The sequence below is a fragment of the Corvus moneduloides genome, chromosome 6 (assembly GCF_009650955.1).
Source record: "Corvus moneduloides isolate bCorMon1 chromosome 6, bCorMon1.pri, whole genome shotgun sequence".
Taxonomy (NCBI): Eukaryota; Metazoa; Chordata; class Aves; order Passeriformes; family Corvidae; genus Corvus; species Corvus moneduloides.
In genome coordinates, this window is record NC_045481.1 from 34472938 (window position 1) to 34490282 (window position 17345).

At 38.2% G+C, this 17345-nt stretch overlaps 1 protein-coding gene across 2 annotated transcripts in view; it reads right to left on the reverse strand.

Moving 5' to 3' along the window:
• The window catches only part of DCAF5 (DDB1 and CUL4 associated factor 5), a 70900-nt gene that overhangs the window by 31881 nt on the left and 21674 nt on the right, over nt 1-17345 (reverse strand). For both annotated transcript variants that reach the window (XM_032112325.1, XM_032112326.1), the window contains exon 6: nt 1638-1851. In XM_032112325.1, the coding sequence (XP_031968216.1) occupies nt 1638-1851 (214 nt within the window). The remainder of the gene's footprint in view (nt 1-1637; nt 1852-17345) is intronic.

Genomic DNA, 17345 nt, shown 5'->3' on the forward strand with positions numbered 1-17345 from the left:
ACAGTAGCTTCCAACTCTAACCTGCTTTTCTAGATATACTTGCAACTGGAATTGGGTTCTCTGTAAAAGGCAGTCCCTAAGGGCTATCCCTAGTGTTGACAGTCTTAGTCACAGAATTTGAACATTACTGAACAGTTTCAGACATAGAGTTGGAGCATGTGTTGGCATTTTCTAAATTCATTATCTTTTTTCCTTCCAGTTAGAAGATGGGTACAAGCTTGTGTCTAAATGTCAAATTCCACATCTCTCTAACATTCCATATTAAACTTCATCTTCCCTATTAGCGTCATATAGCTTTATGTGAGAATATAATTGTCTTTTGCTCTGTTTTCCAACTCATAGCAGCATTATGTGCTGCTACTTATCAGAACAGAAAGTCTGTCAAGCCACAAGAATATAAAGTTTTTTAAAAATGTAGGCTCCTGAAGTATTGCATCACCCTGATACAGAACAGACAAACTCTTCCTGTTAAAATAATACCATACCCATCAGAAAATAGCTTAGAAAGCAGAGCAACATACACTAAGACTTTCCTCTACATCTTTAGTAACAGATGAGAAGCTAAATTTTATGTCAGAGTGTACACAGCTCTACACTGAGTTCCAGAGGAGAAAAGTGTTATCTTTAGGCTGACTAAACAGTGGACCACAAATTGTCAGTGGTTTTCTTCTTAACCAATACATGTGTTTTCCCATTCTTTGTAGTAAGCCACTCAATTGTTTTAAGAGAGTTTCATTATCACATCTTCACACTCCTGTCAAAAGCTACGCAGAACTAAGGAACACTGCTCAAGTTCAGTGACATGAACGTATTTTCTACTTGCAATCTGAAAGAAGCTCAACTCTGCCTCCTGCAGCAGCAGCAATAGAATTAGTGATGAAATTCTTCCTGCAAGAATTTTGCTGATGACAATTAAGAAATTTTCAGACCATAGTTTGATACTATCATAGCTTGAAAATACATCTTTTGTCCTTAAACAGTGCCAGTGGTTATTAAATACAGTTGTCCAAAGACAATATCTGGCTCAAGAATCATATGAACTTCTGTTAGTCACTTGATGTGTGACCTATTTCTTGGTGATTAGTAGTAGGGACAGAGCCCTGCCTCAGTGAAGGAGCAGACTATTCCTTCCTAATCACCTGCCATCACCACTTACAGAACACTGACCTACAAAGACCTATCCTACCTGGTCCATTAGCAGAGTATTAAAAGAGAAACATTATAATTTGAAATAAGAATCAGTAACTCTGTAAATATGCAACATTTACATTTTGTGGGATTGCCTCTATGTTACCCAGTATCAATATTGTAATGCAAGGAAGATGCTTCCTTATCCTATGTAGATGAGTAAATAACATTGTATTAATTGGACCGAAAAAGACTGCAAATATTTTCTTCTGAATATAATCTTCAAAGTAAGTATTAGATCACATCAAACAACAGGTAAAATTTATCATGTGTTTTGGCATACATTTTCCTTCTTTCACAGCCCACATTGCAAAACAGCTCTGAATAAGCCTGTACGTGTCCTGCTTCCTGTTTTACCTCCTGAATCAGAAAAAAGCCACCCTTATAGAAGTGTTCTCAAACAGTCATGGAAACTCTGGAGACTCAGGGCAGCATTGCTTGCTTATTACCTGATCACGATCGCCTGCAAAACAGCAGCTCTTCATAGTACAGGAGTTGAAGTACCCTTGGTTGTCAAACTGGAAGACAGGCAGCCGGCAGTGGATGTCGTAGAGCACCGGGGGAAGGCGCCGACGCAGTGCCAGCAGTTGGGTGCCATTACTGTTGAACCGGACGCTCATGGCACTCTGAAGGGAGAGGTTCCCACCATAGCGAAGCAGGGAACTGGGAAAAGACAAGTGGGAACAAGTGAGATGGGCTGCACATATGAATTGAACTACTTAAAGACAGAACTCTCTTTAATCTTACTGAGGCATTTCAATCCAACAAGCCCAGTAAACTATAATTTATTTAGTTTCTGCTTTAAAGCATCAGTTCCTGAAAAATCTTAGTACGAAACCTGAATGACAAGCTATCAAAATGCTATGACTGTTATGTCTTCAGAAGAGAAAAGTTAAAGACTGTGAGTAGTTTTGTTAATAACAAATACATTTCCTGCATAGGAGCAAAGTTGGACAGAGCACTTAGCCTTAAAAAGGTTGTCCTTTTACTTCTGGGATGTCTGCCTTTGAGACTGACCCTACCAGCATTCAGCCCTTCTTTTTGTTAGCTGGTTCTTTAATCCAGGCAGTTTTTTACCCCTGCTCTGGCACCAGATGGCATTTTATCCAAATGTAGATAGGCTGGCCATTCTCTCTCTTCTGCTTCTATTTATATCTCTACAGGGCATCAGAGGATGTTTAAACTCACAATCAGTTCCAGAAGTCTTAAATAAAAGGAGATCTTACTAACATGTTATTGCAAGAAATGCTAAAATAAGTCACTTAGCTAATCTCAAACTAGCTTCATCTAAAAATACTGCCAAGTAGGCAAGACAATTATGCTATCACATGACATTACTACCTAAAACTCTAATGTGTCAGGATTAGCTGGTTTCCTTGTCCCATATAAGGCTGTATGTTCAGAGCTGGAGTATTTGTATTCATTCTTATTGACATATACAAAACAAAACCAAAGGTTCACAAGTTTCCAGACTCTCTCTTTTAAAAAGTAACAGAAATGGAATTTGTTCCATAAAGGAACATAAAGTTAATCAAAGCACACCTTAAATGCAACTTGTACAGATCTTCTGTTCTTTTCAAAGACTTCATTCAGTTTGTGTATTTGAAATGATTGTGTGTAGGGAAAGTGAGACAAAGATGGAAGACATTTTATCCCTTTTTTTGTTCAGTGATCACTGAAACCTCCCTAAACAGTACTAGAGCTCAACCTTTTGTTAAAGTTCTGTTTTGAGAAATAACCAGCAAATCTTGTTGAGAACTGTGACTTTTATGCCCCTTCTTGACCAGAAAAAGCATGCCAGCTCAGAATTTGTAAATTCTAGAGGGAAGTTTATTCACAGATTTTAATGCATAATACTTTCTGATACAGCCCTTTGCCCCAACAACTGCGAAAACTGAGTCACTCCACATGGATGGGAAGCCACATTCCAGGCAGGTCGAAGCACGCATCATTGCCTGAGATACTGTAAAGTTAAAAACCATTGTTCCTAAGCCAGAGTTAAACAAAACCAATACAAAATACAAGGCTCTACATAATGAATGCCCTAGAAATATCCCAATTTCACACACACACTTTTGAACTGAACAGTCAAAGCCAGGACGCCACAAAGGCACCAGAAGTCACATTTTCAAAGCCAACTAACTAGCAAGTTCTTCAAGCTGGGCACCAAAACTTCTGAACACTTGTATCAGCATGAACAGTCCTGGTGTCTCATGTTCTCCTCCAGAGATGCTGAGCTTTTCTTAATCATGTTCAAGGTATTTAATTAAAACATGAGAGAATTTAATACTAGAAACTGTAACCTCAGAGACAAGGATTTAGGATCCCTCTCATCAGCCCTAGTTTCTGTTCATCAAGACCAATAAAGTACTCAGACAGCTCAAAATACTCAGGCATTAAAAATCAAAACAAAACAAGATAACCAAAACACACATGACATTTTTGCCTCCCCCTCTTCTGATAGGTCTTAGTAAGCCAATTTTTTTTTAATGGAATTTTCCACTTCCTTAAAAAAAGATACACAAATAAGCTAAAACATCATAAATGCCCCAAAGCCCCAACCCAAGCAAGACCTCAACACAAAAAACTGGCAGAAGAAACAATCCCAGATTTTTTTTGGCTAAGAAAAGTCAATTTTTAATAAAAAGATATGAGTTGTCCAGCATGAGTAAGAAGGTCATAACAAATATGCAACAACCAGACAATGTTTAGGTGCAGCCACTGCTGCACCAAGATTAAGCTCCTCTCCTCATTACCAGTTCTCCTCCTTAATCCAAACCACAGCCCAGAATTCTCTCCTGCCTACAAGTGAGTGAGCCTACCAGATGCCCCATCCTTTGAAGTCTTCAAGCAAAGTTTCCATGGTTACTATTATTATGCCCTGCCTGAAATCATTTGAGATTATGTTTTATAGCAATAGGAGTGCAATGTTAAACTGGCTTCCATTCTGCTTACAGATGTTTCATTAAGCTCCTATAGCAGTCAAAGGTACCAAAGCAAACACTTGGAATTGAATTCTGTATTGTGTTGCAGTAACTTCATCACAGCAAAGCTCCAAAAGAATATTTTACTTCAGAAATTAAAGGAAGCAAGAGAGACTAGAACTTCAGAAAAAATGACCACATACACACATGAAAAGTCTAGAATTAAGGAGCTGCATAATTAATGCTCCTCTAAAGATCCACAGCTTTGCCTGCCTCAGACCCTCACTCCACACAATTCAGGCACACGTGTAATGGAAATACAGTTCATGCTGCAGTTTTTTTAACATTCGGCTCAAAAAAAAAGAAAAACAAACAAAAAACCAGACCCCCACACTAACAAAAAAACCCAGTGAGCTAGTTTGGCTAATACAGAAAGAAATACTAAAATAGCTGTTTGCCATTCATTTATAACCTAAGAGTAATGACTTTCCCCGCTTGCCTTAATTCTGGCCCCAAAAGTCTGACACTATAGCTCCAAGTGCAGCATTTTGCTGTACTAATCACAAGACAGCAGTTTTCTGTTTTCCCCACCCTGCTGTGTCCTGATTGCTTCCTCTCTGCCTCTTTGAAAGGATTTGTTAAATTAACTGCACAGTGTTTTCCTTTAACAAACTCTGAAAAGAGGCAGCAGGTAGTCAGGTGGGGATGAGGCGAACAAACTGACACAAGCCCCCACCAAACATCCATTTCCTGATCCAAACAGAGGAAAAATATTTGCTCTCTCTCTCTCTCCTCCTAGGACAGAACATCTGAGAGATATGTTCACAAATAAGAGGGAGGGAGTGCAGCTCATGGCTCTATCTTGGTAGCAAAGCTGCTCACCTAGTTCACAAATAGAGGATATATAAAGGATTTGAGAAGTCTCTCTTCCTCTGCCTCATACTGCAGGCAGTGCACATGGTAGCAGTATTGAGAACTGAGGAACCCCAGGACTTTGGTATCTTCCATCATAAAATTTTGTTGATTTTAGAACAACCGTGCTGGTTTTAGGAAAAAAGTAATAATTGCCTGAGATGACTTCTAGAGTATCCATCTCCATCAAAATTGCAGGAAAAAAACAGACAGCCCTCTCCAAGAAAGAAGCCAGCAGAAGTTATTTTCTACAGTATTAAACCACTACTAATACTTGCTAGTACTAAAGAGGATGTCTGAATCAAGAAGCTCTAAAGATCTTCAAACTCATCAGAATCAGGACTTTTGCACTTTCTTTTTTTGAGGTGTGGGGAGGGGAGAGGAAGAGACGTGCTGTGTTTAAGCATGTTCAAATGACTACCTCCGCTTTCCCAGTTGCACCAGGGTGTTGCTCTGTACCTTTAGTCAGTTCTACTTTTAGATATTTTCACACAGGATTATGTGGGGCAGTGTAGACATGTTTGGATATGTTGCTCATGTTAGAACTGCCACTTCTGCCTGCCCCTTACTGCATGCACTAACAAAGGAATTTCAGAGGCAACACCTTGTTGCAGTTACTAAAAAGTTTACTGATGCATCATGCCAGAAGCAATACTCTCATCTTGAAGACACAGACCATGACAGCTAGTGAGAAATCTGAAGGCAATACTAAAAGGACACTTCTGAACAAGATGAGTGCTCTTTCTGCCAGAGGCATTATTTTTATGAATCCGAAACCAGACTACTCGGATTTACTCTGCTTCCAAATTTGGCTCACCCAGACAGCTGTGGAATGCTGATGTTGCCTACCAGCTCTGGAAGCAATATAGAGAGACACTTGCACTTCGAGTTTTTTAAAAAGTCATATTGTATGATAAAGAGAAATATTTAGTCCACAGATGGAACATTGCAATCCAAACACATATGCTGGAGCTGGAGAGAGGCAGAGGAGGGAGAGAATGGACGATTATATGCAATATGGTCATTTCCATAGCTGGATACGCTGCACACAGGCAGCAGGCAAGGGCTAACTAAATACCAGCTCAGCCAAACAATGGAAGGCTTTGAATCCATGAGTAGCACCACTAATGTAAATAAATCGGTTTCTACTGGCACTTAGTGGGGTGAGGGAATAAGCAGTATCACTGCATTGCAGTATAGACACTGTCCTTGGGACAGGGGTGTCATTTAAGAGGAAAAAGAAAGGAATTGAGCAAGGGAAAAGTGGTTGGTATCATAAACTGCAGTGAGTGAGACTAAGTTAATGAACCAATGACCTTAAAAGGAAAGAATGAACTGAATGCTTGTAACTAATACACACCATTGCATACAACTGTGTTTGTCAGCAATTCTGTAACCACAAAACTGAGGAACTTCTAACTGTGCAAAAAAAGAACTGGAATGAAACTTGGCAAACAAAATTTTGGCCTGGAAAACTGCAGAAAAGTTTGGGGGTTTATTTGCAAGAAAATTATTGTGTGTTTAAAAGGACACAATTCATATATAGTCTGAAGCACTTAGAGCTAAATTAACCAGTAACAGACAAGTCAGCACAATATCAATAATCATGCAGACCTTTTTAAAGTAGATTATGAGTCCCAGAAATCTCAAGATACTTTCTTTGAAAAGCAGATAAATTGTGTCAAAGTTTATGGCATTTCACTACAAGTATTGTAAGTGTTAACAAAAGTGAAGGAAGTCCATCAGTGTCTTAAGGTTAGAAGGTATACAAGCCATACTCAAGATTTTATTATTTTTCAGAAACAAGTTCATTTTTCTAAATTCTATCATCACTACTTCTGATTATCTTACTACCTTTACAAGAACTGCCTCCTAGAATCCTTACCAGAAAGTAAGGGGTATTTGCTTGGACACTGAACAATAACCAAATAAAATAAAGGCTGAGTATTGTTAGGAAAATTAAACATCTTTGTTTTCCTTCAAAAAGAAAGTACAACTAAAATAAACTCCATCCACCAAGATAAGAAAAGTACAGAATTCAGGGTGAAGATTCTGCACGTTCAAGAACGTGACATTTCTTTGCTGTTTACTGTTAGAGTCAGAAACATGTAAACTAATACAAAATGGAATCTCACCATCATTAATGAACTTTCATGCACAGCAAACTCTAAGGGGAATAGAAGCTCCAAATATTAAAATATTGCCCTCCAAACCACGAGGGCAGTATTTTAATTTTTTAAATAAGTGAGATTCTTATCTGATAACTGACTTCAGAAACTAGAGCATTAAAAACATCAAACATCACCATTTATGTACCCAGAGTAACCCGACAATGCAACAGCAAAGGCTCGCCTGGTTTGGCCCTTATGACCTAACTGAATCACTGAATGAAAATGTTGCTTCATCAGTGATCTCAGGCAGTTCTCCAAAAAGCATTATGTTTTCCTGTATTCTGCCTTTTAACTCAAGAATTTCAGTACTTTGAGGAAGATGGCAAGAGCAGAGGCATAAAGTATACTAAACTCTCCCCCTCATCTGTACTACTTTTATCCTTTCAGGATTTAAGGCTTACCTCTGCCATTAAAAAGACTGAACAGTAGGAAATGACAACAAGCAAAAAAACCACCCTTTTGGTTGAATGTTTCACATACTCCTCCAGCTCTAGCCAAGGTTTGTTTTGGTCTTATTAGAGACCTGTTCCCAAATATTCTCCTGCCCTAGGCTTGCCCTCACTAGAGTCAGCAGGCACAAGAGTGTCCTATTCTCACTCTCTGCTTGAATCATGTAGGTCTTACTGTAATGTAAGTAATAAATGAGATCTAGTAGGCAGACAATTTGTTTTTCAGGAAAAAAAACGAACAAAAGAACAAACAACAAAACCCCCCAACCAACCAACAACAAAATTTAGCCAGATTAAAAAAAAAACCAAAATAGAGAACACAATGTAAAAGACAACTGTCCAACAGCCACAAGCAAACTAGCTGAAACACCTGATCATTTCCATCCTTTTCTAATCCCTAAATTCTCTGATTAGAGTCCATTATTCAGCCTGTTCAGAAATAGCACCTTGTAGGATGGAGTACAGACTGTGACATAGAACATTGCTCAGCTAAATACAGCAAAACACAAAGGAGTAGGTTCCATTAGATAACCAGATAAAGAAGATGCAAATACAGCCAGACTTGGCATTGGAAGATGACCCTTAGGCCAAATGAAGGAACAGTAACTGTTCCCAAAACCAAGCATTCACCAAAGTAGTTATAAAACAAAGAACATGGATACCAGAGAATGTTACCTCAGAAAAATATTCTGAGTGCAAAAGTTGGCAATTCCTCTTGAAGAATGAATCCATTTTCATATCTTATGCAGAATCAGTCACATGTCAATACTGCAGTCCTATGATACATTTTTCCTACACATTTCTGTGCTGCAGTTGTTGTCTTGCATTAGGAAAGCTGAGTAACATCAGCCACAGATTTGTTCTTTTATCCGATAACATATACACTCACTACCCTTCTTTTCTCTAGTGAAGCTGCATGAATTTTTGATTTACAAAAACCACACAAACAGAAACTAAAGAAAACAGCAGCAAAAAGAAAGTAGGCCTTTCTTTTGTCAGGAAAATTCGCGAGATCCAAAATGCTCCTGCAGTAGAAGAGTCCAGTCTTGAACTAGTAAAGCTTTTGCCTGTAGTTGGTAAAAGATGAAAATAAATTGTCTCGTAAAGCTAAGTGAATGCAACTGCAGACATAACTTTGGAGTCATCAGGTTGGTTCCACCACAGTTTCCACTGGACTGATGTTTCAAAGACTAATTCCCTTCTCTTACAATAGCATTAAACTAATATTTCAGATATTCTCCTAGTAAATGCACTAAGAGGATCTCTCCTTTGATTTCAGTCACCAATATTTTTTTAAATTTTCTTTTTTCTTTTTTTTTTCTTTTTGAACAAAAAAGTTTCTCTTTTAATTCCCTCCACATTAAATGGAGGTATAGAGGTGATTATGGCATGACTTACAACGATTACTGACCTATTCCCTTAAGAAAGTGCTCTACAAAAACCCATTCAATATGAGCTTCTTTTGAACAACAGATTATACTTTTAAAATTTGCATTACAAGGACAATACTTGGCACTTAAAATTCTTGCTTTAGAAAGACCTGGGTGCTAAAGTATTTCAAAGCTAACAAAAAGATTAAGCATCATGAGGCTTTTGAAGTAGGCAGTTTTCCCTTTTCTTGGTACAGGAAAAACCGAGGGCAAGAAAGGTCAACCAACAGACCTAACCAACACTGTGAAACAAAACCAGGTTTCCTGACTTCTTGTTTACAGTTACACACAGTGTTGAAAATCTAAAACCCGAATAGCCCCTCTGCTTGTAGGAGCAAGCTGGATCCCACAGAGCAAAGGGACAGTATTGAGCTTAAAGTCCCTGTTAATGTGAGGATGCTGATAGGTGTGAAAAAGTTTCATCTTCAAGTCAGAAAATCCCCCTGCGTATGATGGAGGGCAATCAAGACAGGAGAGGCTGAACAGAAGAAAGACTGTAGCCCTATCTGAGAACAACAAAGAATTAAAAGCTGAGCTACTAACAACACTCTTTTTTATTATACAATTTGAATCTCAGTTCTCCAAAATTCAGTTGTGTGTCTGATCAACAAATCCAGGGATGCTAGAGGAAAGTTAAAAATCTTTCTAAATACACTCTACTACAGGAAGGATACTAGCCTAAACACAGAAAAAGCTAAGCTAAACCCTCTATCCCAAGAGGGCTGACAAGGTCATGCATAAAGCAGGACTACAAATTAAATACGGAGTGTGTACATCTAAAACAGAAGCTAAGTGAGGGGGCCTTTCCTACGGTACCATTCCAGTAAATTCCACAATAAGGACAAGGCATAAGGGTGGGAAAAAGAGACTATAGCACCTGTTTCACACACTTAAATACCAGGTAGTATTTGGCAGACTTGCACACTTAAGTATTTCCAGACTATCTATTAGTTGATGCTCACACCAGCAACAGAAATTATTGCTTCAGAATAAAAAATATTTAACAATAAATTCACTGATTTACATATTTCACAACTTTAGGCTGCACTCCTGTCTTTAAAGAAAAAAAAAATAGAAAAAAACATCAACTGACTGACGGTGGCAACCACAAAAAAAGTCTTCATATGCAGGAAAGTCATCAACATGACTAAAGCCTTAATGATTGTCACGATCTTTCTTTGCCCAAAGTCAAAAAAGACTCATTTGCAAGTACTTCCTTTTTTCCTTCAGTGAGAAGAAAGAAGGAAAGGCAGAGGAAACTACCTTAGATATTTCTAACCCTAAAATGTCGTTGATTTTGGCTAAATTTGTGGCAAATACTTTGGATATTTATTTATGTTTATAATAAGGAAATCAAAGCCAAAAGCCATCTGAAAAGTACTACTCCGCCAGATGCCATTACTATTCAAATGTTTCTTCAACACATCCCAAAGATTCCCGGAAAAATTCAATCCCCATGAACTTAAGCAATAATCTTTCTATCACATTAAAGGGAACTTTTGAGAAATAATGGAAGACAAATAGGGGGGAAAGTATCTACATTTAGGTTCTGTGTAATTTGGGGCAAATACGCCAAGTCGGATCTGGTTAGGAGATCTTCAAATTCTAGGCTGAGAAACTGATCAGTTGAGCTGCCGCAGTAGCACAGAAACATAGCAGATGAGGATGGTACATGTGTGGGATGAGGTCTACTTCCTGAACTGCAAGAGGAGACAAATAGTTATTTGAACTATTTGAGGTGGTGTGGTTGACCCATATTGGTAAGTTCCAAAATAACACTTAAAATTTGTTATACTGTAACCCAGCTAAATGGATTACTTTTAGCAGCACCAAGTTAGTCAAAATTCTCAACAAATTATTCCACAGGGAAGAGAAAGAAATGATAAGCCTGACAATGAGCAAGTGGTTGCCAAGATACACGCATTTCTCCTGAAGTCTTTAATACAGTGCGCTCTGCTCAGAGCAGGACTGACAAAGGTCTCCAAAGAGAGAAGTGCAGCACACTTCTATTGCACTGAAATAATTTAAACAGTAATTGCCAATTCAATGATGTAGTGAACTCTTCCACCTGCAGGGGCTTTGGGAATCCCAAAGCATTCATGCTGGAAGTGATGACAATCAGAAGCTTCTTTCCTTCACATGAAAAGTCAAAATGCAAAACAGTCAAAGTAAAACCTTAAATATCCTCATACTATTCCTGCCATTATGTAACATCTACAGATTCTGCATTAAGAAAATTACTAGCTTTTAAGGAAAGAGCCCTGAACCTCGGTAATAGGAAATATGTAAATCACTGTCAGAAGCAAACCCTGTGGCTGGCCCCTGAATTAATATCCCCAACACAATCACCAACAATACTGGATCCCTCACTTGCACTTCCAGAAGCTCAGTATTTCATCCAGCATACCGGACATCTTGGTAACACACAGATAAAAAAAGGCAACAGTTACTTTGTAGAGTGAGCCCAGGAAGGAAAGCTAGAAAGGATAAAAACTCAGCACATGTATGAGCATTTCTCTGAAAATAACTGCCATCTCTGTTCTTATGGTATGATCTTTAAGGATCAACTAGCTTAAAGGCATGACCCTAGAAACTAAAACTGGCAACCACAGGAGACCTCAATCTATGGACTTGAACTCAGTTAGAATGCAGTGTTTACGACCTTAGAACACCTTTAACATCACCACACAGATTTTCTGAAGTCCTCTCTATGCGACAGTTTACAAATATCACCTGTGGTACAGATGGAGTTGCAAATACTCATCATCTGCCTTTCCTCCCTTTGCCTGGCACATCCACTCATCAAAAATAAACTCTAACAGAATTAACCATGCCTTAATTCAGAGGTAATACTCAGCTCTCTCTTACAAAGCTGGTTTATTTGACATGCATCTAACTAAACTGTGAAGAACTGTTCTCAAATTTCCTGTAGTTCTGGCAGCTACCACTTCTATTTTCATACTGAGAGAGGCCTCATAAACCTCAAACTGAGCTTTTCCAACTACATGTCAATCTAACATACACCACCTGCAAGATTTCTATGTCCAACAGTGTTTTCCTCTTGCTATCAGACCTCTGATACAAAACCAAAAAAGTAATACTCATCAGGTCTTTGAAAAGCTGGGAACTAAACAAAATAAGAGAAACTACAAGTCAAAGCAATCAGGAGCCAAGAACTGGATTTTCAAAAGTACCTGTGATTTCCAATACACGTGGACCAGAAGTTATGGATTTAATAGATAGATTGTTTGAAGAATTGGATTGTGTTTACTTGCAGCACAATGACTAAGCTGAACACCTCGTAATTAGTACTTGGCAGAAAAGCTCCGTTCAAGACAAAGACTTTAGAAAAGAGTCAGTTCAAGACCAGCAGTACAGTGCAGCCACACCTTCAAAGTCCTCCACACATTGGCAAGATCGACATGCCTGAACATTCATAAACCTGCTAAGAAGAGTCCTCTCTCAAGATCCCCCTGAATCTAATTAGTTTACTACAGGGAAGAAATTTCTATATCTCTATATTTTGCTTACTATTTAATGAGCTAATCACGAGATGATTCACTGACATCTAATAGCAGTAATTCCTTGTCCACAATTTGGGAGTTTGCTTCCTCTAAATTCTTAGTCCAGGAGGCAAATGTAATGTTAGTTTGGAGTACACTAAGAAAGCCTTCTTGATTGGTGTTTTTTGAGACACAAATATTCATTTAATATGAGCTAAAAAAGTTTGTTTTAGTGGGCTCTGAACTGCACTTAGTTGTCAGCCAAGATAAAGAAAGAAATCAACGTTGAATTAATGTTCCTTTTGGATTTATCTGTAAAGACTTGATGGAAAACACCAAAACTGACATTCCTTTAAACTTGGTCTTATTATGATTTGTATGGTCAAATTAGCTTTTAAAATATGCCATAAGGGTTACAACCACCAAGGAATACCAGGCTTGCCCTGTTGCTCAAGGATTTTTTTAACTCATCACTGGGCTTTTTGAGTACACTGACTTGTAACTATGCAGACAGCACAAATCTCCTGAACATTCAGAAGAATCTTAAAAAGGCCTATTGTGTGTAAGCATTTCTACCTCACTCAGAGCTGAATCTAGTACTTGAATTAGGGGGACAAATGTGTTTCCAGATCCCAAAACTAAAGTCTGGGGTCCTGGAACAGTGTTTTACTCCAGGAACACAAAAAGTCAAATGAAAAAAAGAAAAACTCTGCTTATAGTTTATTCGTATGAAACATGCATCCTTGGAAGGTAAATCATCCCCAGCTTTGGTCACATTTCACTTCTACTTTGTAAAAAAGCTTGTAAAGAACATGCTGAGGAGGCAAAAAAGAGGAAGGTTAGTGTAGCAAAAGAAACCAAAGCAAGTAAAACAGAATGAGCAGAATGCCACAAATAGCTGAACACATGTTCACTGCTTCTCAAATGAGGACATGTTTCCTTCTTATGTTCCCCTCTCAGCCTCACAGGTCTTATTCTCTCTTCTCCATGGTTTACAGTTGCCACTGGACCTGCCTTGAACCAAGTTCAACTTGCTAGGGCATAAGAAAGCTATAAAGCCTTTCCTGCTTAGTTTTCTAACTTCTAAACATGATGAGTTGGTTCAAAAAACAGGTCAAACACATAACTATGCAACAGACATAGGAATGAGGGCCTGGTAGTTTTTAGCTAAGCCCTCCCAGACTCCCATAAAATATCCCAAGATATGTATTTATGACACAAGATGTAGCATTTTAACCCCTGAACTGGACACACCAATGGATCTCAGTATGCATAAAGTACAGGTTCAATGCTCCTATCACAAGCAGAACACACTTCTGTGAACAGCCTTTTTGCATCATGAAGATCAGTTTAAAAATGTGTGATGGTCATTAATATGACAAAGAAATATAATTTTGATCTCAAAAACTTCCACATAAGTTGATGTAAGTGGTGGGTCAGGGGGAACATAGGAAAAGAAAGCATTAAGGGGATAATGATAATGTTTTCTTAGGGGAAAAAGTAGTCTTATTTCAGTAAAAAGAAGGAGATGATCATGGAGCTGCATGGAAAAAGAGGAGGGAGAACATGAGTACCTAAAAATAGCTGAAGTAACACAGTCTTTGCTTGCAATATATATGTACTCTAGCTTGCTGAGTTGCCCCCAGCAATTCTGTAACAATACTTGTAATATATATTTTATTGTAAATAGTTTAAGAAGCACCGACCTCCCTTTTAAAATTTTCTTTAAAAAAGGCTCAGCTTCCAGACCCCATCTAGTGGCGTGAAAGCCTTACAGCAGCCTCCTCAATCAAAACCACATTTAAAGCTTTTCAATGCCCTGTTTTTAAAAAAGAAACAATACAGATGGTTTCAGTTTAACGTCCACCTGAAGGAATAGAAATACTTACACATCCTAAAAATAAAAAAATAAGATTTCCAGAATCACTAGTCAACTTATAATCATAGACTTATATTAGTCCTATACTTATAGCACTTAATACGCTATTTTTGAGGAGCCAACCCACCACATCCAGATCTTATTAGTTTACTGGGGTAAAAGGAGAGAATCTCAATTGCTGCACTAAATCTGAGACAGAAGAGATATCAAGCTGTGAATGAACTTTGGGAAAAAGCAAAATGAATCCGCCTCTGTATCCTGACTCAGTCAGCAAGACTAATCAAATTATGATTATTTGAAGTGAGCTAAACTTTCCACAATTCAGAGCTGTGCAACTGTCTCTAAATTTGTCCATGCATGCCAAGAAATGCTGGCTTTTCAATTACCTCCTTCACTGTAGCCAAGTATAAAGCACTCCCAGCTTCCCATTAGGAAGTTAACCAATTCCACAGCATATGAATAAAATCTACTCATAATCAGGACTTTTTTTCTAGCCCTAAAATAATTCAATTTAAAAATTTTAGGGGCGTTTAACGTTGCCTGTCTAAAGAAGTGGACAAAACTGACTTTCCTGGCTGGAGGCATGCAACAGCAAGCTGAGACAAATTCTCCCACAATCCAATTGGAGAAGAGCCATGTATTTTGGAGAAAAATACTTTGCTGTAAAAATCCTCAGATTTTCTGGATAAATAAGTAGATGCAGCTCATTTGTTCCTGACAAGCAGTGGAATCTATATCTGAATTCTCTATCCTACAAGGACATGACTGTTCTATTCAACATTTTCAAAATGTAGAGCTATTAGTTTAAAACTACACAATTAGCCATATTCCACTGACTGACATACAAGTTTAGAAGTTAACAGCAAATCTCCCCTTTTCTTAGTCCATTATCAAGCCGAACAAAGAAAAACTATACTTCATCTGAGGAGCCTCTGCTGATTAAAACCAGAAAGTCAGCATCAAGCTTGATCCCCTTCAAATGAGTGAAGACCAACCAAATCCTGTTGGTTTTATCAAACCTCACCTATATCTGTAAAAAGTCTTACCACACCAGTGCTGTTAGCTGCCATACATGTTACACTAAGATATTGCTAACTATAGTACTGCTACTGGCCACAAATAGCTAGTCTTCAGAGTTCCAAGCTTTTCACTTGCTGGATTTTGCAGATGAGCAGCAGCAGGATTCCCCAGAGCAGCCTCCAGTTGTGAAGAAAACCAAGTAGTGCCTGCATCTTCTCACTCTGCCTCCATCTGAGAACTGACAGTAGCTGGGGAAGTGAGTTTTACAGGAAGTGTTATACCAGCAGTAAATTATTAACTACTTGTAACCATTTCACCTGTCCCTTGTTGGAAGAGTGCTGCAGTCCAGCTTAACCCACTGGAAGTTAAAATTTTGGCCATCCACAGCAAACGTTTAAAAGTATCTATACTTCTCCCCCTTTTTCTACCCACTCAATTTCTAATCAAAATCCCACTACCACACAATGTGACAAAACAGCCAAAGTTTACCTTATCTAGTACTTTCTACTAGCACCACAGGTGGAATGATAGGACTGAAAAACTTCCGCAAGTTGTTGGCCACAGAGTTATGATGGACTACATCAATACCAAAGCAAAGGAGAAATTTCTCTTGATGGTTTAAGGCATAAAAATCCCTCGCAGGTGAACATCATGTGCAGCAATGTAAATAAAAATGCAGATTAGCGAAGAAATAGACAGATCTAGCAATTTTTTACTGTAGTTATTTATATATTGTGCTATTCAACAATCCCAGCAAGGATTCAACAATCAAACAGGTACTTCTAAATCATGTCCCTCAAAAACCTCTATTCCCTCATACTTCCTACACTTCAGGAACTATTACATTTTCTTGGATACCGATGACAGCATAAAAGAGAGCTACAAACATGTAGGGAAGCAAGGATTTCCACCATCAGCAGACTTTTTTGACAATGAGGAAAGCATCTGATGCAGTAGCCCTTCTTTGCTGTGCTAGTGGTGTGCTTACACAGGCAGCTTCCTGTTTATCCCTTGATTATGGAGAAATTCAGGGCTGTTTAACCCATTCTGCCAGTAGAATTCCTCAACTAAAATGCTTTTGGCACACATCTTACCTGCAACTATAGCATCCTTTATTATTAATAAGAACACAGAAAATATTCACAAACTCACGCACATACCAACTTCAGGTTTATGCAGTCTATCACAAGTACTCACAGCTTTATGTGGATTACTTTAACAAAAGCTATTTTTTCCCCCTGATAATTAAGTGTATTTTCCCCAGAAGAGACTGTAACAAACTAAAACACACAGATGGAAGTGTAAATTCTGGCTTATACTTCCTCAGTGGAGGAAGGATTGTATCTTAACTGATCTAAAAATAAGTAATTTTTTTTTCCTCATAAGGCAAAGTGAATTGGCCACAAATACATTAAAAAACAAGTTCCAGCTTTCTAGATTAGCAAATTAGATCTACAGAGACAAGTAGAAGTTTTGGCAAATGTTCTGTTACTTTAAAAAGACAAAAATCCAGCCTAATTTATTTAAATATGAGAAACTCTGGCTTTGGCAGCCCATTAGTAGGACACAGATCATTCTGAAGAGTCCTTTTCCTGAGAGTTTCATGGGGAAAAAAACTGCAGTGGCAACAGAGTGCTTTAGAGCCATTTTTTCTTCCTAAGCCAAACATACCATTCTCACCATGTTTTGGGTACATTTCTGTTTAAGCCAAGGAGAAGAGCTAATGGCTGTCCCAGAAAAATGGTAGCTGAAAGCAGATTTAACACCTGCATTCATTTATGTCACAGCTGGCATCCAGCCGGATTTAACCCACCCCAGCCCATTATGATGAAAAAATGAACATTCAAAATCTGAAAGACTGAAAAAGCT